Raw genomic sequence first — 19,281 nt, forward strand, 5'->3', positions numbered from 1 at the left:
AGTCTTTCCCCTTTAATTCAAACTGTAGTGGTAATGAGGCATTTCTTAGATAATATAATATCCTATCACAAGCATTTGAATCCTGTGTTATGATAATTTTATTGCTTAAAATTTATGCAGCTACAATTTAACCTTATGACTGTGTCCAGTGTACTAGTATGCAAGTGATGTAAGTATGTCCGATGTACTAGTATTCACAATTTTTCACACTCAAATCTGACACCTGCCAGCATTTTTGACTTCATCACAACTCTTTCGGTCTTCTACAATCTCTTCAGGACTTTGAAAAAAATTTAGGGCTAGGAGAGTACACATGTGATGACTGTATCTAATGTATTAGTATGCCTAACTAACATTAGTAAATCAGGAGCTGTTGTCCCACCACCAGCATCCCTATCAACAAACAGGGTGTGAAGGTCACAAGAAAATGTCTTACTCATTCCAAATTTATTACAATTTCGTGATACTAACAGTGGACTTCAGCTACAAGACATACTACTGTTTGTAGATTTAACTCAGAATATAAAAGCAGTATGACTTATTTCCATATTGTGATGAGTATTACATAAATAACGAAAAGGCACAATACCGTGACTGGAACAATACACAAATAACCCGCACATAAAAGAGAGAAGCTTACGACGACGTTTCGGTCCGACTTGGACCATTGACAAAGTCACACTAACAGAGGTGGAGCAACCTCTGCCACCTCTTCCTGCCTATATATAGCCGTCCTGCTCCACCTCTGTTAGTGTGACTTTGTCAATGGTCCAAGTCGGACCGAAACGTCGTCGTAAGCTTCTCTCTTTTATGTGCGGGTTATTTGTGTATGAGTATTACACTTAACATTTCCTTGTAAGTATGTGTTTTACATTCTTTATGCCACTGTTGCCGACGAGTGATCATTTTTCACCAACTTCAGAATATCATAAAAATTGTTTTTATCAGATTCCACTCATCTAAGTCTTATTTGATTCATATAGAAACACCCTTTTATTCTGTAAGAAAAAAAAAATTCAAAATCTTTGTCAGACTCAGAAATTAAGAACAGTCACAATACCGTGACTGCAACAATACACACATAACCTACACATAGGAAAGAGGAGCTTAAAGCAACGTTTTGGTCCATGTTGGACTAAAATGTCATCGTAAGCTTCTTTCTCCTACGTGTGGGTTATTTGCGGAAACACAGAAATTAATTTCCAGGCATGCCACAGAATTTAACAGTCTATTGGATGACATGTTAACTGTGGAGGAACTTCTTAGATAAGTACATTTTCCTGCATGATGATAAAAACATGATAACAATGAGAAGTACTTATCTTTTAACTGCACGAATTCCAGCAGCCTATCCCTGGAATCACCCTCGACGTTTCTGTGGTTGTGTCCACAGTGGCTTAGGATAGCGAGTAATCTGGGTTAACTCTGGCCCATTGTATGTTCCAGCATGTCAATTCTACCTGGAATGCAATGATTACTCACATGGGTTTTGGCGATGGCATTCTAATGATGGTCTCTATGGTGGGAAATATTTGTACTAACATTAGCCTAAATACTGCAGTGTTTTAAAGGGGCAAATGAAAGAGGAATAAAACCTGCCTGACTCATTGTAATTGGAGTCCTGTGTTGTTGGAGCGACACGAGGCTGTTATTAATGTCTTGATTGAAGAATGTTGAACGTAGTCACTTGGGATCGTTGCATCTTAGTGTTCTTTTACTCACACACCGGGTACTTCACTGTCGTTCAATACCATCACTCGTTTATGAGTTTCATAGAATTATCCACAGTAGGGAGAAATATACTTAGTTGGACGAATCTTATTGTGGCTAGCTGGTCTAGTGGCTAACGCGACGGGCTGGAGTTTTGAGACTCCATGACCGCGGGTTCAATCCCGGCCGGAGTATGGTTTGGTTTTTTTAGGCATCGGAAGTTGTAATTTTTGAAAATTGTAACTTGTTTTTAAGTCAAAACATTGACTTGCAAATTGCCGTTTAACTCACAAATAGTCGTTCATCCCAGACACGTATGCACGGCCCTGAGGGGCCCCTCACTCCATTCCCAGCCAGTGTGCCATTGTTTATCAGCGAGTGAGGACGATCCCACGCGTTCATACGATACATTTCTTAAAATTCCATTCGTTTTAGTGCTTGCAACTGCTAAATAAGTCACCATGGCTCCAAAGAAAGTTCCTAGTGCCAGGCCTTTGGTAAAGAAGGTGAAAAACAATAGAATTCAAGAAAGATATCGAAAAATATAAAAGTGGAGAGTGTCTCGCAGAACTTGCCAGGTTGTATAACAAACCCCATTCAACCATTGCTTCCATCATGGCCAAGAAAAGGAAATCAAAGAAGCTATTGTTTCAAAAGGGGTAAATATGCTCACAAAAATGAGATTGCAAGTGCTCAAAGATGTTGAGAAGTTATTGTTGGTGTGGATCAACGAGAAACAATTAGCAGGAGATAGTGTTATGCAGTCGATAATTTGTGAAAAGGCAAGGCAGTTGCATGATCTCATAAAGAAAATGCCTGAAACGAGTGCTGATGTTAGTGGATTTAAGGCCAGCAAAGGCTGGTTTGAGAGATTTAAGAAGCATAGTGGCATACAGTGTGGTAAGGTATGGTGAGGCTGCCAGTTCTGACAAATATGCGGCTGAAAAATATGTGCATGAATTCAAGGGGTATGTAGAGGTCGAGGAATTCAAACCCCAACAAGTGTTCAGTTGTGATGAAACAGGCCTCTTTTGGAAGAAAATGCCAAGGAGGACCTACATCACACAGGATGAAAAGGCACTATCAGGACACATGCCTAGGAAAGACAGGCTTACCCTTTTGTTTTGTAGTAATGCTTGTGGGGATTTCAAAGTGAAGCCTTTACTAGTGTATCACTCTGAAAATCCCAGTGTGTTCAAGAAAAACAATGTCGACAAGAGTAAATTGTGTGTGATGTGGAAGGCCAGCAGTAAGGCATGGATCACAAGGGAAATTTTCCTTGATTGATTCAGTGAAGTGTTTGGCCCCAGTGTGAAGAAATACCTCTTGGAAAATAAATTAAAACTCAAGTACCTCCTGTTAATGGACAGTGCACCTGCTCATCCTCCAGACTTGGATGACCAAATTGTGGACGAGTTTTGTTTTATCGAAGTGAAGTTCTTGCCCCCTAATACCACACCTCTCGTCCAGCCCATGGACCAGCAAATCATTTCAAACTTCAAAAAACTCTACACCAAAGGAATGTTTCAAAGGTGCTTTGATGTGACCAGACACTCCATTGACCCTAAGAGAATTTTAGAAAGATCACTTCAGTATCCTCCATTTCATAAACCATTTAGGTAAGGCTTAGGCGGGAGTGACTTCCAGGACTTTGAACTCTGCTTGGAGAAAATTGTGGCCAGATTGTGTCCGAAAGAGGGATTTTGAAAGGTTTGGGGCTGACCCTCGGGACTCTATGCCAGTTGTGGAATCTATTGTGGCATTGGGAAATTCCATGGGGTTGGATGTGAGTAGTGAGGATGTGGAAGAGTTGGTGGAGGACCACGACGAAGAGCTAACCACTGAAGAGCTGCAACACTTTCAACTGGAACAGCAACAGACCACAGCTCAGGAAATTGCTTCAGAGGAGGAGGAAGAGATATGTAAGAAGGTGCCTTCTTCAGAGATTAGGAGGTCTGTGCAGTGTGGAGTAGGATGGAAAGATTTGTGGAGGAACATCACCCTGACAAAGCTCTTGCAAGCTGTGTTGGCAACATGTACAGTGACAGTGTCTTGTCCCATTTTAGGGAAATTTTAAAGAGACGCTAGAAACAGAGCTCTCTGGACAGATATTTAGTGCCACAGGTGTACAGTGACTCTCAAGCTGGTCCTAGTGGCATTAAAAAACAAAGAAGGGAAGTAACCCTGGAAAAGCACTTGGTACCTGAAGTCTTTATGGAAAGGATTCCCCTTCCAAACAGTAATTAACCCATCCTCTCCCCTCCTCCCGTCTTCTATACACTATGAAGAATCGTCAATAAAGGTAAGTGTCATGCTATTATTGTTTATTCTTCATGTCTCATTGTTTTCTGTGTAGGTAAATGTATATTTCATGTAAAAATTTAGTACACCTACCATCCGACTTACGACCGAGTTCGGTTCCGAGAAACCGGTCGTAAGTCGAAATAGTCGTAAGTCGAACTTTACTACTGAATATCGACAAAACATTTTTGTAATGACTTTATTTTATTGTTTTATTTTGGTATTTCATGCTTTACTTTACTTTTTATGTTGTTAGTACTGTATTTTATACTGTAAGGTTTAGGATAAACACTGTGTACAACACAAATAGTTGTTTATTTCCCAGAAATTTGGCATAAAAAACATGGTCGTAAGTCGAGTGGTCGTAAGTCGGATGGTAGGTGTATTTTGTTTTAATACTTTTGGGGTGTCTGGAACGGATTAATTGAACTTTCATTATTTCTTATGTGGGAAAATGTTTTTCCAAATCGTCAATTTCAATATTAGCCACACACTTTGGAGTGGATTAATTATGAAAAACAAGGATCCACTGTACTTTACTTTGTTCTCCCAGTGTTCACTCGAGAAAGGAACTTGGAGAAGTTAATAAACACTATGTACTGTGATTAGTTCTACGGTGAATTTCTTGACTCGTATTTGGTACTAGATTAATTTCCTAGTGTCTCTGGAGATTGTTAAACAAGTGTAAAGAATGCACTAGTCACTGCTATCTCTTTGTTATTTAGTGGGAGAGCAGTGATGCCTTCTGTGACACGCATTACCATTCTATCCTTGTAGCAGTCTGACGCTGTTGAGTGCCACAGTCTGCGTCCCACAAAGGAAATGCCGACTTAAGCTTCATAGACATTCATTGCTAGCTTTTGAAACAGACTTCATCCTAGAATCCCTGTTTCTTGATATTCTAAGTGGGTTTAGGGAGCCATAATACTGTAGCTTGTTTATCAAGTAGGAGGCATTTTCTTACTCATTTTTTTTCTGCTATGGAGAAATAGCAGTTCTCCTAGGCTTCCACTCACATGTACTAATGGCCAGGAAGTCTGGTAAACAGAGTCGTCTATCATGTGTTCTTCATTAGTGTGGTATGGAAATGGGAAAGTAAGATGGTTCACAACCCCTGAGAAGGCTGCCCTCTTTGGAGAGGGTCATTAACCCTTTGAGGGTCGACAGGCCCTCTCCGAAACTCGTTCTCAGGGTCGGCCAAATTTAAAAAAAAAAAATTATTTTCTCTTATGAAAAGATAGAGAAACTTTTCCCGATCATAAGGACACCAAAAGTTTGAAATTTGCTGGAAAACTTAGGGAATTATGCTCTCACAAAGTTAGCGGTCTCGGCGATGTTTACGCATCAGCGATTTTTACCACTTTGAGCCCCATTTTCGGCCAATTCCACTGTACTAGTCGACAAAAAACATGAATATTTCGCTAGAACTCCATTTTTTCTATCGAATGGGTGCAAGAAACCACCCATTTATGAAATTCAACTATCCAGTACAGTGGTCAGAATTTAGCAATTTTGCCAATTTCACACAAATTTCAAAAGATGCCAATTTCCGAATAGGGTCCAGAATAAACAAGAAAGACATTCCTGGCACTAAAATGACATTTCCTTTGGTCATTAGTCACGTCTCAAGGCCCCTCTTATATTCTTTTGCTTTCCACTTTGAATTTTTATTCTCACAAAAAATATAAGATTTACTGTTATGCAGACTACTGCATTAGTGTAAAAAATGGTATAAATATTATTGGTGCACTTGTGAAAGAATATTAGACTCACCAGTTGACGTGTATTGCACGCTTGGCACGATTTGTTTACTTTTGAAATTTGGTAAAAATCGAACATTTTCTGCTACTTTGAGCTCAATTTCAAGGTACCTTTCATTGTAAAATCAGTCAAAATCATCTCAATTTCTGTAATATGTCTTCCATTCTATAAAATGAGACCAAGAAAACTAGAATACAACAATAAATACCATACGAAAATACAGTGCAAAGTCGCTGTTTTATTCCAAAAAAATGGTCAAAGTTTTTTTTTTCTCATTATGCACTGTGTGCTGCAGGATTTTTTTTAGACTGTGCACACTGACCACATAGACCCATTCTTTCATATGAAGGCCTACCAGCTTTCTCCCACTAGATTTGAGGGCGCTAGAATTTAGGCGTACTAGTACGTCAAAAACCCTGGGTCGTAAGCCGTACTAGTACGTCCGAAACCCTCAAAAGGTTAACCCCCCTTCAAGAGGGGGAGATATCACCCCCTTCATGAACTGGAGATTTTTCTTCACATTAACACGGTGAAATTTCAATTAATTGTTATGTGATGTTTATTCAGTCAGAAACATGAATGATCTTTCATATACAGTGGTCCCTCGCTTTTCGTAGTTCCCGGCAATCGTAAAATTCGCCAATCATAGAGGTATTTTCGTATAAACATGGACTCGCTTTTCATAGGTTGACTCTCGAGTCGTAGTTCGTCTGGGACAAGTACCCACGGCGTGAGCCAGGGCGGCAGCCAGTCTGGCATTGTTTACCAGTGAGCGAAGGTCCCCTCATGTGCTCCAGCGAAATATTTCATAATATTCCGTTTATTTTAGTGCTTGCAAGTACTAAATAAGCTACTATGGCTCCAAAGAAAGCTCCTAGTGCCAAGCCTGTGGTAAAGAAGGTGAGAAATACGATTGAATTTAAGAAAACCTTCATTGAACAATATGAAAATGGTACAAGTGTGGCCGAACTGTCCAGGATGTATAAGAAACCCTACACAACCTTATGTTCAATAGTGGCCAAGAAAAATGAAATAAAGGATGCTGTTGTTGCAAAGGGAGTAACTATGCTGACAAATATGAGATCACCAGTACTGGAAGAGGTTGAGAAGTTATTATTGGTGTGGATAAATGAGAAACAATTATCAGGAGATACTCTTATGACTTTGTTTATTTGTGAAAAGGCTAGGCAGTTGCATGAAGATTTGGTAAAGAAATTGCCTGCAAATAGTGGTGAAGTGAGTGAATTTAAGGCCAGCAAAGGCTGGTTTGAGAGATTTAACCCTTTCAGGGTCCAAGGCCCAAATCTGGAGTCACGCACCAGTGTCCAAGAATTTTCAAAAAAAAAATTTGTTATTTTTTCTTATGAAATCGTAGAGAATCTTTTTGTGAAGGTAATAAAACAAAAAGTACGAAATTTGGTGGAAAATTGACGAAATTATGCTCTCGCGAATTTTGATGTGTCAGCGATATTTACGAATCGGCGATTTTGCCGACTTTGACTCCCATTTTAGGCCAATTACATTATTCCAATCAACCAAATTCTTAGCTATTTCACTAGTATTACTTCTATTCTATCGATTGAGCACAAGAAATCGCCAAGTCAACTGTTTCAACTACAAAATAAAGTGATCGGAAATTGTCAATTTGGCCAATTTAACACAAAGTTCAAAATATTTCAATTTCAAAATAGGGTCAAGAATAAACAATGTAGGCATTCCTGGCACTAAACTAACATTTCCTCTGTTCGTTAGTTATGTTTTGAGGCTTTACAAATAAATTCCATTTTGATTTTTTATTCACATAATGAATTTTTATTCACACCAAAAAATAGAAGATTTACTGTTATGCAATACTGTAATAATTGTATAAATATCATCACCATATTTGTGAATGTATATTAGACCCACCAGCTGACGTGTATTAGATGTGTGAGGTCGTTTGTTTACTCTTGAATATCGGCAAAAATTTAACATTTCCGCTACTTTGAGCTCAGTTTCAAGCCATTTCCAGTGCTAAAACCAATCAAAATCATCTCTATTTCTGTAATATGTCTTCCATTCTATCAAATGAGACCAAGAAATCGCAAATACAACTATAAAAAACATACGAAAAAACACTGCAAAGTTGCTGTTTTAATCGAAAAATCATGATTTCAGTTTTTTTCTCTCATTGTACACAGTGTGCTGCAGGATCTGTTTTATGTGGTGCACACATACCACATAGATGTATTCTCTCATATCTAGGCCCAAATGTACCACTCACAGTTTATCAGAGTGAGCTGAGCTCATTTAAGAACCGTACTGGCATACACAGTGTGGTAAGGCATGGTGAGGCTGCCAGTTCGGACCACAAGGCGGCTGAAAAATATGTGCATGAATTCCAGGAGTACATAGAGCCTGAAGGACTGAAACCTGAACAAGTGTTCAATTGTGACGAAACAGGCCTCTTTTGGATGAAAATGCCAAAGAGGACCTTCATTACACAAGAGGAAAAGGCAATGCCAGGACACAAGCCTATGAAAGACAGGCTGACGCTAATGTTCTGTGCTAATGCTAGTGGGGATTTCAAAGTGAAGCCATTACTAGTGTACCATTCTGAAAATCCCAGAGTGTTCTGGAAAAACAATGTTATGAAGAGTAAATTGTGTGTGTTTTGGAAATCTAATAGTAAGGCATGGGTCACGAGGGAAATATTCGTCGAGTGGTTCAATGAAGTGCTTGGCCCTAGTGTGAAGGAGTATCTCCTGGAAAAGAAATTGGATCTCAAGTGCCTGCTAGTAATGGACAATGCACCTGCTCATCCTCCAAACTTGGATGACCTAATTTTCGAGGAGTTTGGGTTCATCACAGTAAAGTTCTTGCCCCCGAATACCACTCCTCTCCTCCAACCCATGGACCAGCAGGTTATTGCAAACTTTAAAAACTCTACACAAAAGCAATGTTTCACAGGTGCTTGACTGTGACCACAGACACTCGCTTGACCCTAAGGGAATTTTGGAGAGAACACTTCAGCATCCTCCACTGCATAACCCTTATAGGTATGGCTTGGGAGGGAGTGACTACCAGGACTTTGAACTCTGCCTGGAGAAAACTGTGGCCAGATTGTGTCGACAAGAGGGATTTTGAAGAATTTGGGACTGACCCTAATGAGCCTATGTCTGTTGTAAAATCAATTGTGGCACTGGGGAGTTCCATGGGGTTGGATGTGAGTTTGGAGGATGTGGAAGAATTGGTGGAAGACCACAATGAAGAGCTCACCACTGAGGAGCTGCAAGAGCTTCAGCAGGAAGAGCAACACATCGCAGCTCAGAATCTTGCTGCAGAGGAGGAGGAAGAGAGATGGAAGAAGGTGCCTTCTTCAGAAATTAAAGAGATTTTTGCTATGTGGGGTAAGATGGAAAGCTTTATGGAGAAACATCACCCTAACAAGGTTGTTGCAAGCCAGGTTGGCAACATGTACAGTGACAAAGTCTTGGGCCATTTTAGGGAAGTGTTAAAGAGACACCAGAAACAGAGCTCTCTCCACAGTTATTTTGTGAGACAGGACTCCAGTGACTCTCAAGGTGGTCCTAGTGGCATTAAGAAACAGAGAAGAGAAGCAACCCCAGAAAAGCAAATGGTACCTGAGGTGTTGATGGAAGGGGATTCCCCTTCCAAACTATAAACAATCCACTCTCTCTCCTCCTCCAGTCTCCCATACACTAAGAAGAATCTCCAATAAAGGTAAGTGTTATGCTGTTAATGTTTCATTCATCATTTCCCATTGTATTGTTTATGTACTACATGAATATTTCATGTAAAAAATTTTTTGTTTTAATACTTCTGGGTGTCAGGAAGGGATTAATTGAATTTACATTATTTCTTATGGGGAAAATTGATTCGTAAATCGTAAATTTCGTTTATAGTAACGGCTCCAGGAACGGATTAATTACGAACAACGAGGGACCACTGTACAGTACAATCATATACAGCCTCTCCTCGCTTAACGACAGAGTTGCGTTCCTAAGATCACATTGGTAAATGAATTTGCCACTAAGCAAGGAGCATACTACAGTGGTAGTGGGTTTATGTCGACCATCTTTGATATTGTTTTAATGTCACGTTTGCACCATATACAGTGGACCCCTGCCTTACGAACGCAGATTTAACGCGTTGCTTTAAATCTGCCATATGAAGCATTTGAATGCAAAAATTTTGCCTCGCCTCGCGATAAAAAACTCGCCTTACGTGATTCGTCCGGGACGCGTCCTACGTGTGGCCTCAGCGCCAGTGTTTACAAGCCTGCCAGTGCGGTCGCATCTACGCATACATTTGGTACATTTCACCTTAACCCAGTGTTTTTTGTGCTTGTAACTGCAAAATAAGTCACCATGGGCCCCAAGAAAGCTTCTAGTGCCAACCCTGTGGTAAAAAGGGTGAGAATTAGTATGGAAATTAAGAAAGATTTTGAAGAGTTTGGGGCTAACCCTGAGAAGCCTATGCCAGTTGTGGAATCCGTTGTGCCTACTTCAAAGATTAAGGAAATGTGTGCAAAGTGGGTTGAAGTGCAAACCTTTATGGATGAAAATCACCCTAACACAGCTATTGCATGCCGTGCTGGTGACTATTACAATGACAATGTTGTGGCCCATTTTAGGCAAATCTTAAAGGAACGGGAGGTACAGACCTCTATGGACAGATTTGTTGTGCGACAGAGGTCCAGTGACTCAAGCTGGTCCAAGTGGCATTAAAAGAAGAAGGGAAGTAACCCCGGAAAAGGACTTGCTACCTCAAGTCCTAATGGAAGGGGATTCTCCTTCTAAACAATAACTTCCACACACTCCCCTCCTCCCATCCCATCAGTCATCACCAGATCTTCAATAAAGGTAAGTGTCATGTATTCTATTCTTAGTAGAGTAGTAATTGTGCATGTCTTCTTCAGTTTGTGTGTATTAAAATTAATATTTCATGTGGTAAAATTTTTTTTTTCATACTTTGGGGTGTCTTGCACGGATTAATTTGATTTCTATTAATTTGATTTCCATTATGTTGGAATGGCCATTCGGACAGGTTTTGGACAGTGACATCATTTGTTTACTCTTGAACATGGCAAAGAATCAAACATTTCTGCTACTGCTAATAATAATAATACGATAGAATTGAAGAAGGAAATTGCGCAAAAATACGAGGGTTGAGGCAGTGATGGAGGCATCATGAGTCAGTTTGGCTTTATGCTGGAGTGAGCATTAGCCTCCGTGCACTTCCAAACATTTCACAATAATTCATTGTGTTTGGTGCTTGTAGATTGAGTGCAACTGCAGTGATGGAGACAGTGGTAGAGGCAGTGGTAGAGGCAGTGGTAGAGGCAGTGGTAGAGGCAGTGGTAGAGGCAGTGGTAGAGGCAGTGGTAGAGGCAGTGGTAGAGGCAGTGGTGGAGGCAGTGGTGGAGGCAGTGGTGGAGGCAGTGGTGGAGGCAGTGGTGGAGGCAGTGGTGGAAGCAGTAGTAGTGGCAGTGGTTGAGGCAGTGGTATTTCATAACATATGTGTTATTAATAATAATAATAATACATGTTATTAATAAAATAATAATACAATTGAATTGAAGAAGAAAAGTGTACAAAAATATGAGGGTTGAAGCAGTGGTGGAGGCATCATGAGTCAGTTTGGCTTTGTTTATGCTGGAGTTAGCATTAGCCTCTGTGCTCTTCCAAACATTTCACAATAATTCATTGTGTTTCGCTGGCGCTGTATAGCCCTTGTGGCTTAGCGCTTCTTTTTGATTATAATAATAATAATTGTGTTTCGTGCTTGTAGATTGAGTGTGACTGCTACATAATTAACCATGGGCCCAAAGAAATTTGTTAGTGCCAGCCCTTTGGTAAAGAAATTGAGAAACACGATAGAATTGAAGAAAGAAATTGTACAAAAATACGAGGCTGTGCGCCGCAGTGGTTGAGGCAGTGGTAGAGGCAGTGGTAGAGGCAGTGGTTGAGGCAGTGGTATTTAATAACATGTTATTAAACCATAACATATATGTATGTCGAACAATATTTTACGATGATTTCATGTATTTTATGATTGTTCGTGGTTCAACAAGTTAAGGAAGCAGTATTGTATTATATTTCCCTACAATATATTGGGGCACCATACATTCACGATTTTTCAACATTCACGAGGCTCTTGATCCCCTAACCCTCACGAATGTTGAGGGAGACCTGTATATTGTAATAAATAGAATAGAGGAAATCAGCTTTGATATACATTATTTAGGTATGCATACTGGTCATAAGACCAAGTTGTTGGTAAACGAGTACATCACTAAGTGAGGAGAGGCTGTACAGTAGAACCCCCGTATCCACTGATTCAGTATCTGTGGTTTCAGTTATCCACAGCTTACTGTGGCCCAAAAATACCTCTTAATTTTGCATAATAATGGCCCCAAAGTGCAAAAATGGAGAAACTGGTAATTCTTCAAACCCCAAGACAAGCCATGAAGTGAAAAAGTGATAATTCTCCAATTATTGTGCATAATTTATTAATTAAATTTTATAATAGGTATGTATAGGACTTTATATATAGAGTTTGCTACTATCCGCAGTTTCGGTATCCATGGCAGGTCCTTGGAACATATCCGCTGTGGTTACGGATGTCCTACTGTATTTAGTGATAATTATAGATAAGTTATTTATGAAAAAATTGGTGAAGTTATTCAATCATTTCTGTATTATTAGCCATGACTGTCAGAGCACATTGTAATACTTTCATGTACAGTTTTTGTTATTAAGCTTTTACATTTGGGGAGAAGACATCTTAAAAGCATACCTTATATCTTTGGGCTTAGCTGCTTAATTATAGTATTTTTTCTTTTTAACACTCCGGCCATCTCCCACCGAAGCAGGGTGACCCAAAAAAGAAAGAAACACTTTTGCCATCATTCAACACTTTTGCCATCACTCACACACAATCATTGTCTTTGCAGAGCTGCCCAGATATAACAGTTTAGATGTCACACTAAACAGCCAGTATCCCAAACCTTTCCTTTAAAGTGCAGGCATTGTACCTCTCGCCTCCAGGACTCGAGTCCAGCCAACTGGTTATCCTGAATCCCTTCACAAAATATTACCCTGCTCACACTCTAACAACTTGTCAGGTCCCAAAAACCATTCATCTCCATTCACTGCTGTCTCTCACTTTCACACATGCCTGCTGCATTTCCAGGCCCCTTGCACACAAAACCTCTTTTACCCCCTCCATCCTTTCCTAGGATGACTCCTACCCCATCCTCCCCTCCACTACAGATTTATACACCCTCCAAGTCATTCTGTTTTTCTCCACCCTCTCTAATAAACTAATAAACTTACCCTGAATACTGATAAAACATATTTCATTAAGTTTGGAAACGAAGCTGCAAATGATCCAATTAACATAATGCTAAACAGATCATCTGTCACAAGACTTACAGAGGGAAAATTCCTAGGTATATACCACCTTGACAGTAGCCTTAAGTTCCAGACATACAACAAATCACCAAGAAAATCTCTTAAGACTGTAGGCATACTACATTTCACAATCAGCTCTCCTGGCACTGTACCATTCACTCATATACCCTTATCTCACCTATGGAATTTGTGCATGGGGATCAACAACATTCAGTCACCTAAGACCTTTAATAACCCAGCAAAAGGCAGCAGTCAGAATGATAACAAATTCCCACTCCCACCAGCATACTCCACCAATTTTCAGAAGCCTGAATCTGCTCACCATTAAGAACATCCATACTTATTCATATGCCTACTACATACACAGAACAATACATGCAAATATAAACCCTCCACTCAAACTTCTCCTCACCAACCTTAGCAGGACACATGACCATAACACAAAACACAGATCTCTTTTTGATGTACCTCGTGTCCATATCACACTATGTAAAAGCTCGATGCACATAAAGGGCCCCAAAATATGGAACTCATTACCAGAAGATACTAAAGAAACCCGGTCTGAAAATCAATTTAAGACTCTTCTCAAAAGCCACTTTAATCACCCTAGACTAAATGCTAAATACTCAGTACACACATACTCGCTTATGTATTCCCACATCATACCTTTGATATACCTTTGAAGAATTTCGAGAGTACAGTGGACCCCCGGTTAACGATATTTTTTCTCTCCATAAGTATGTTCAGGTGCCAGTACTGTCCGAATTTATTCCCATAAGGAATATTGTGAAGTAGATTAGTCCATTTCAGACCCCCAAACATACACGTACAAACGCACTTACATAAATACACTTACATAATTGGTCGCATTCGGAGGTAATCGTTATGCGGGGGTCCACTGTATATCTACTCTGAGCCCGGCCATGGGCCAGGCTCGTCTGGTGCTCGCCTGGTCAACCAGGCTGTTGCTGCTGGAGGCCTGCTGCCCCACATATCCATCACAACCTGATTGATCTGGCACCTGGTGAAGATACTTGTCTAGTTTCCTCTTGAAGGCTTCAACACTTGTTCCAGCAGTGTTTCTGATATCTTCTGGTAAGATGTTGAAAAGTCTGGGACCCCGGATGTTGATACTTTGAACCTTTTATCCATTTTTGACAGGAATATAATTGAATCATTGTTTTCACAAAAAGCATTTTTGAATATATGAATATATCTTTTGTCTTATATAAATTAGATTCACTTATAATTAATAATCTACTGTACAACTATGATATAATTAATATTCTACTGTACAACTATGACATAATTCTTAGTGTTAAGTAGTCTGTAAGCCAATAATGTTAAGTTGGCCCATAATGCTTAGGCATAATAGAGGCTCTCTTTGCATTGCAACCCATTATTGTAAATACAAAATCTCAATGTACTATTTCCAAAGACATAAATAAATAAATAAATAAATAAATAAATAAATAAATAAATAAATAAATGACCAAACCACCTCAATAACCCCCTCTTCATTCCCCTGAATAATACTTTTTGTAACTCCACACCTCCTCTTAATTTCCACACTACGAATTTTCTGCATAATATTTACACCACACATTGCCCTTAGACAGGACATCTCCACTGCCTACAGTATCCTCCTCACTGCAGGATTCACAACCCATGCTTCACACCCATAAAAGAGTGTTGGTACCACTATATTCTCGTTTATTCCCTTCTTTACCTCCATGAATAACATTTTTTGTCTCCACAGACACTTCAGTGCACCACTCACCTTTTTTTCCTTCATCAATTCTATGGTCAACCTCGTCCTTCATAAACACATCTGCTGACAAATCAACTCCCAAATAACTGAACATATTCACTTCTTCCTTACTCCCTCCCTCCAATGTGATATCCAGTTATTCTTTACTTAATTCATTTGATACCCTCATCTAATTCCTGGAATTGGATCTGAATGCCTCCCATTCCCCCAAATGCTGTTTAACCCCTATGGGTTTAACACTTCCCCATGAATGTAATAATAATTTTGCTCTGCAATTTCACGATAAATAATTACTATAGACATTCCTATATTTTTGTTTGAATAATTCATAGATTAAAAAGGATACTTCTTCACGAAAATACTGTCAAACATATCTGTTCCTGATCGTATTACTAAATTTCTTGTTCATAGTATTTGTCAGCAACAAAATAGTTAATGGAATGTATGGTTAAACACAGGTGCAGTAGAAATGTAATGTAATTGTCTCTTTCAGGTATGATGCTGTTATTGATGCAATAACAGATGATGGCCTTGTGGCTGTCAGTTTTGATGGCTATGGGAATTCTGATGTTACAAAGCTGTCCATGCTTAAGGAGCGAATTCCAGGAGAGAAGCGAGGACAACACCATCTTGGCTTTGCATCAGAATCTGAGAAAAATAAGTAAGTATCCATCTTCTTTCCCAGCAATTACAATTTTTTTTTTACAGGTTATGACTTGTTCATTAACCTTTTCAGGGTCCATGCCGTAGATCTATGGCTTTACGTTGATGGTCCAAACTGTAGATCTACGCCATGAGCTCAGCTCACTCTGATAAGCTGTGAGCGGTAAATTTGGGCCTAGATATGAGAGAATACATCTATGTGGTATGTGTGCACCACATAAAACAAATCCTGCACCACACAGTGCATAATGAGAGAAAAAAAACTGAGACCGTAATTTTCGATTAAAACAGCAAGTTTGCAGTGTTTTTTTGTATGTTTTTTATAGTTGTATTTGCAATTTCTTGGTCTCATTTGATAGAATGGAAGATATATTACAGAAATAGAGATGATATCGATTGGTTTTCGTACTGAAAATGGTTTGAATCTGAGCTCAAAATAGCGGAAATGTTAAATTTTTGCAGATGTTCAAGAGTAAACAAATGACCTCACACTTCTAATACACACCAGCTGGCGTATCTAATAGATGTTCACAAATGTGCTGATATCATTTATACAATTATTACAATATTGCATGACAGTAAATCTTCTATTTTTTGGTTTGAATAAAAATTCATTATGTGAATCAAAAATCAAAATGGAATTCATTTGTAAAGCCTGAAAACATAACTAATGAACAGAGGAAATGTTAGTTTAGTGCCAGGAATGCCTGCATTGTTTACTCAGGACCCTATTTTGAAATTGGAATATTTTGAACTTTGCACTAAATTGGCTAAATTACCAATTTCCAATCACTTTATTTTGTAGTTGAAACAGTTGACTTGGCAATTTCTTGTGCTCAGTCGATAGAATAGAAGTAATACTAGTGAAATAGCTAAGAATTTGGTTGACTGGAATAAGGTAATTGGCCTAAAATGGGAGTCAAAGTCGGCAAAATTACCGATGCGTAAATATCGCCGACACATCAAAATTCACGAGAGCATAATTTCGTCAGTTTTCCATCAAATTTCATACTTTTTGTTTTATTACCTTCAGAAAAAGATTCTCTACCATTTCATAAGCAAAAATAACAAAATTAATTTTTAAAAATTCTTGGACACTGGTGCGCACTTTGAAATTTGGCCTCTGGACCCTGAAAGGGTTAAAATTACATCAACTTACTGATTTTTTGGGTATTTTTAGTCACTGTATAATAGAAAATTGTTTATTCCATTCTTTGCACTCACTTGTAAGTATGCATATATGGTTACAGGGGTTGAGTATTGGCTCCTGGCCCGGCCTTTCTACTGGCTAGTACTAGGAGTTTTTCCCCTTCTGGTTGTGAGAGCCTTATCATACCTCTTCTTAACCCCTTGACTGTCGCAACCCCCAATCCTGAGGTGTCTCCTTGTGTCGCAAATTTAAAAAAAAAAAATTATTTTTTCTTATGAAATGATAGAGAATCTTTTCCCGATTGTAATAACACCAAAAAAAAAAAAACGAAATTTGATGGGAAACTGACGGAATTGCGCTCTCGTGAAGTTAGCGACCTTGGCGATATTTACAAATCGGCAATTTCGCCTACTTTAAAGCCTATTTTCAGCTAATTCCATTGTTCCAGTCGACCAAACTCATAGCTATTTCTTTAGAACTCCATTTTTTCTATCAATTGAGTACAAGAAACTGCCCATTTACCGATTTCAACTACCCAATAATGTGGTCAGAAATTTGCAATTTGGCCAATTTCACAAAAATTAACAAATATGACAATTTCAAAATAAGGTCCAGAATGAACAATGCAGACATTCCTGGCTCTAAAATAACATTTCCTTTGTTCATCAGTCACGTCTCCAGGCTCCTCTGATATTACTCTTGCTTTCTATTTTGAATTTTTATTCAGACAAAAAAATTGAAGATTTACTGTTATGCAGACTACTGCAATACTGTAATAATTGTACAAATAATGTCAACCCATTCATGACCTTATATTAGAATGGCTAGTTGGACATTTATTGGACAATGACATCATTTGTTTACTTTTGAACATTGGCAAAAGTCAAACATTTTCCCTACTTTGAGCTCCATTTCCAGGTTCTTTTAATAGTAAAACCAATCAAAATCAACTCTTCTTTCTTTCAACACACCGGCCGTATCCCACCGAGGCGGGGTGGCCCAAAAGGAAAAACGAAAGTTTCTCCTTTTACATTTAGTAATATATACAGAAGAAGAGGTTACTAGCCCCTTGCTGCCGGCATTTTAGTCGCCTCTTACAACAAACATGGCTTATGGAGGAAGAATTCTGTTCCACTTCCCCATGGAGATAAGAGGAAATAAACAAGAATAAGAACTAGAAAGAAAATAGAAGAAAACCCAAAGGGGTGTGTATATATGTGCTTGTTCATGTATGTGTAGTGTGACCTAAGTGTAAGTAGAAGTAGCAAAACATACCTGTAATCTTGCATATTTATGAGACAAAAAAAAACACGAGCAATCCTTCCATCATGTAAAACAATTACAGGCTTTTGTTTTACATTCACTTGGCAGGACGGTAGTACCTCCCTGGGTGGTTGCTGTCTACCAACCTACTACCTATAAAATCACCTCTATTTATTTATTTATTTATTTATTTGATTTATTTATTTATTAATTTGAACATGGTACATTGAAGTACAAAGAAATACAGTGGTAAACCCTTTGATGGTTTCGGCCGTACTAGTACGGCTTACGACCCAAGGTTTTTGACGTACTAGGTGGGAATCGGCCAGTGTGATAAAAAAAAAAAAATAGGGCGCCTAAATTCTAGCGCCCTCAAATCTAGTGGGAGAAAGCTGGTAGGCCTTCATATGAAAGAATGGGTCTATGTGGTCAGTGTGCACAGTATAAAAAAAATCCTGCAGCACACAGTGCATAATGAGAAAAAAAACTTTGACCGTTTTTTTGGAATAAAACAGCGACTTTGCACTGTTTTTTCGTATGGTATTTATTGTTGCATTCTTGTTTTCTTGGTCTCATTTTATGGAATGGAATACATATTACAGAAACTGAGATGATTTTGACTGGTTTTACAATGAAAAGTACCTTGAAATTGAGCTCAAAATAGCAGAAATGTTCGATTTTTACCAAAGTTCAAAAGTAAACAAATCATGCCAAGCCTCCAATACACGTCAACTGGTGAGTCTAATATTCTTTCGCAAGTGCACCAATATTATTTATACCATTTTTTACACTAATGCAGTAGTCTGCATAATAGTAAATCTTCTATTTTTTGTGAGAATAAAAATTCAAAGTGGAAAGCAAAAGAATATAAGAGGGGCCTTGAGACGTGACTAATGAACAGAGGAAATGTCATTTTAGTGCCAGGAATGTCTTTCTTGTTTATTCTGGACCCTATTTGGAAATTGGCATCGTTTGAAATTTGTGTGAAATTGGCAAAATTGCTAAATTCTGACCACTGTTCTGGATAGTTGAAATTGGTAAATGGGTGGTTTCTTGCACTCATTCGATAAAAAAATGGAGTTCTAGCGAAATATTCATGTTTTTTGTCGACTAGTACAGCGGAATTGGCCAAAAATGGGGCTCAAAGTTGGCAAAATCGCCGATGCGTAAACATCGCTGAAACCGCTAACTTTGCGAGAGCATAATTCCGTAAGTTTTCCATCAAATTTCATACTTTTGGTGTC

At 38.8% G+C, this 19,281-nt stretch overlaps 1 protein-coding gene across 1 annotated transcript in view; it reads left to right on the forward strand.

The window, feature by feature from the left end:
• The window catches only part of LOC128706529 (survival of motor neuron-related-splicing factor 30-like), a 64,364-nt gene that overhangs the window by 15,126 nt on the left and 29,957 nt on the right, over positions 1-19,281 (forward strand). Inside the window, exon 4 of the mRNA XM_070090863.1 lies at positions 15,455-15,622. Coding sequence (XP_069946964.1) covers positions 15,455-15,622 — 168 coding nt within the window. The remainder of the gene's footprint in view (positions 1-15,454; positions 15,623-19,281) is intronic.

Source organism: Cherax quadricarinatus, chromosome 3, assembly GCF_038502225.1.
Source record: "Cherax quadricarinatus isolate ZL_2023a chromosome 3, ASM3850222v1, whole genome shotgun sequence".
Lineage (NCBI taxonomy): Eukaryota > Metazoa > Arthropoda > Malacostraca > Decapoda > Parastacidae > Cherax > Cherax quadricarinatus.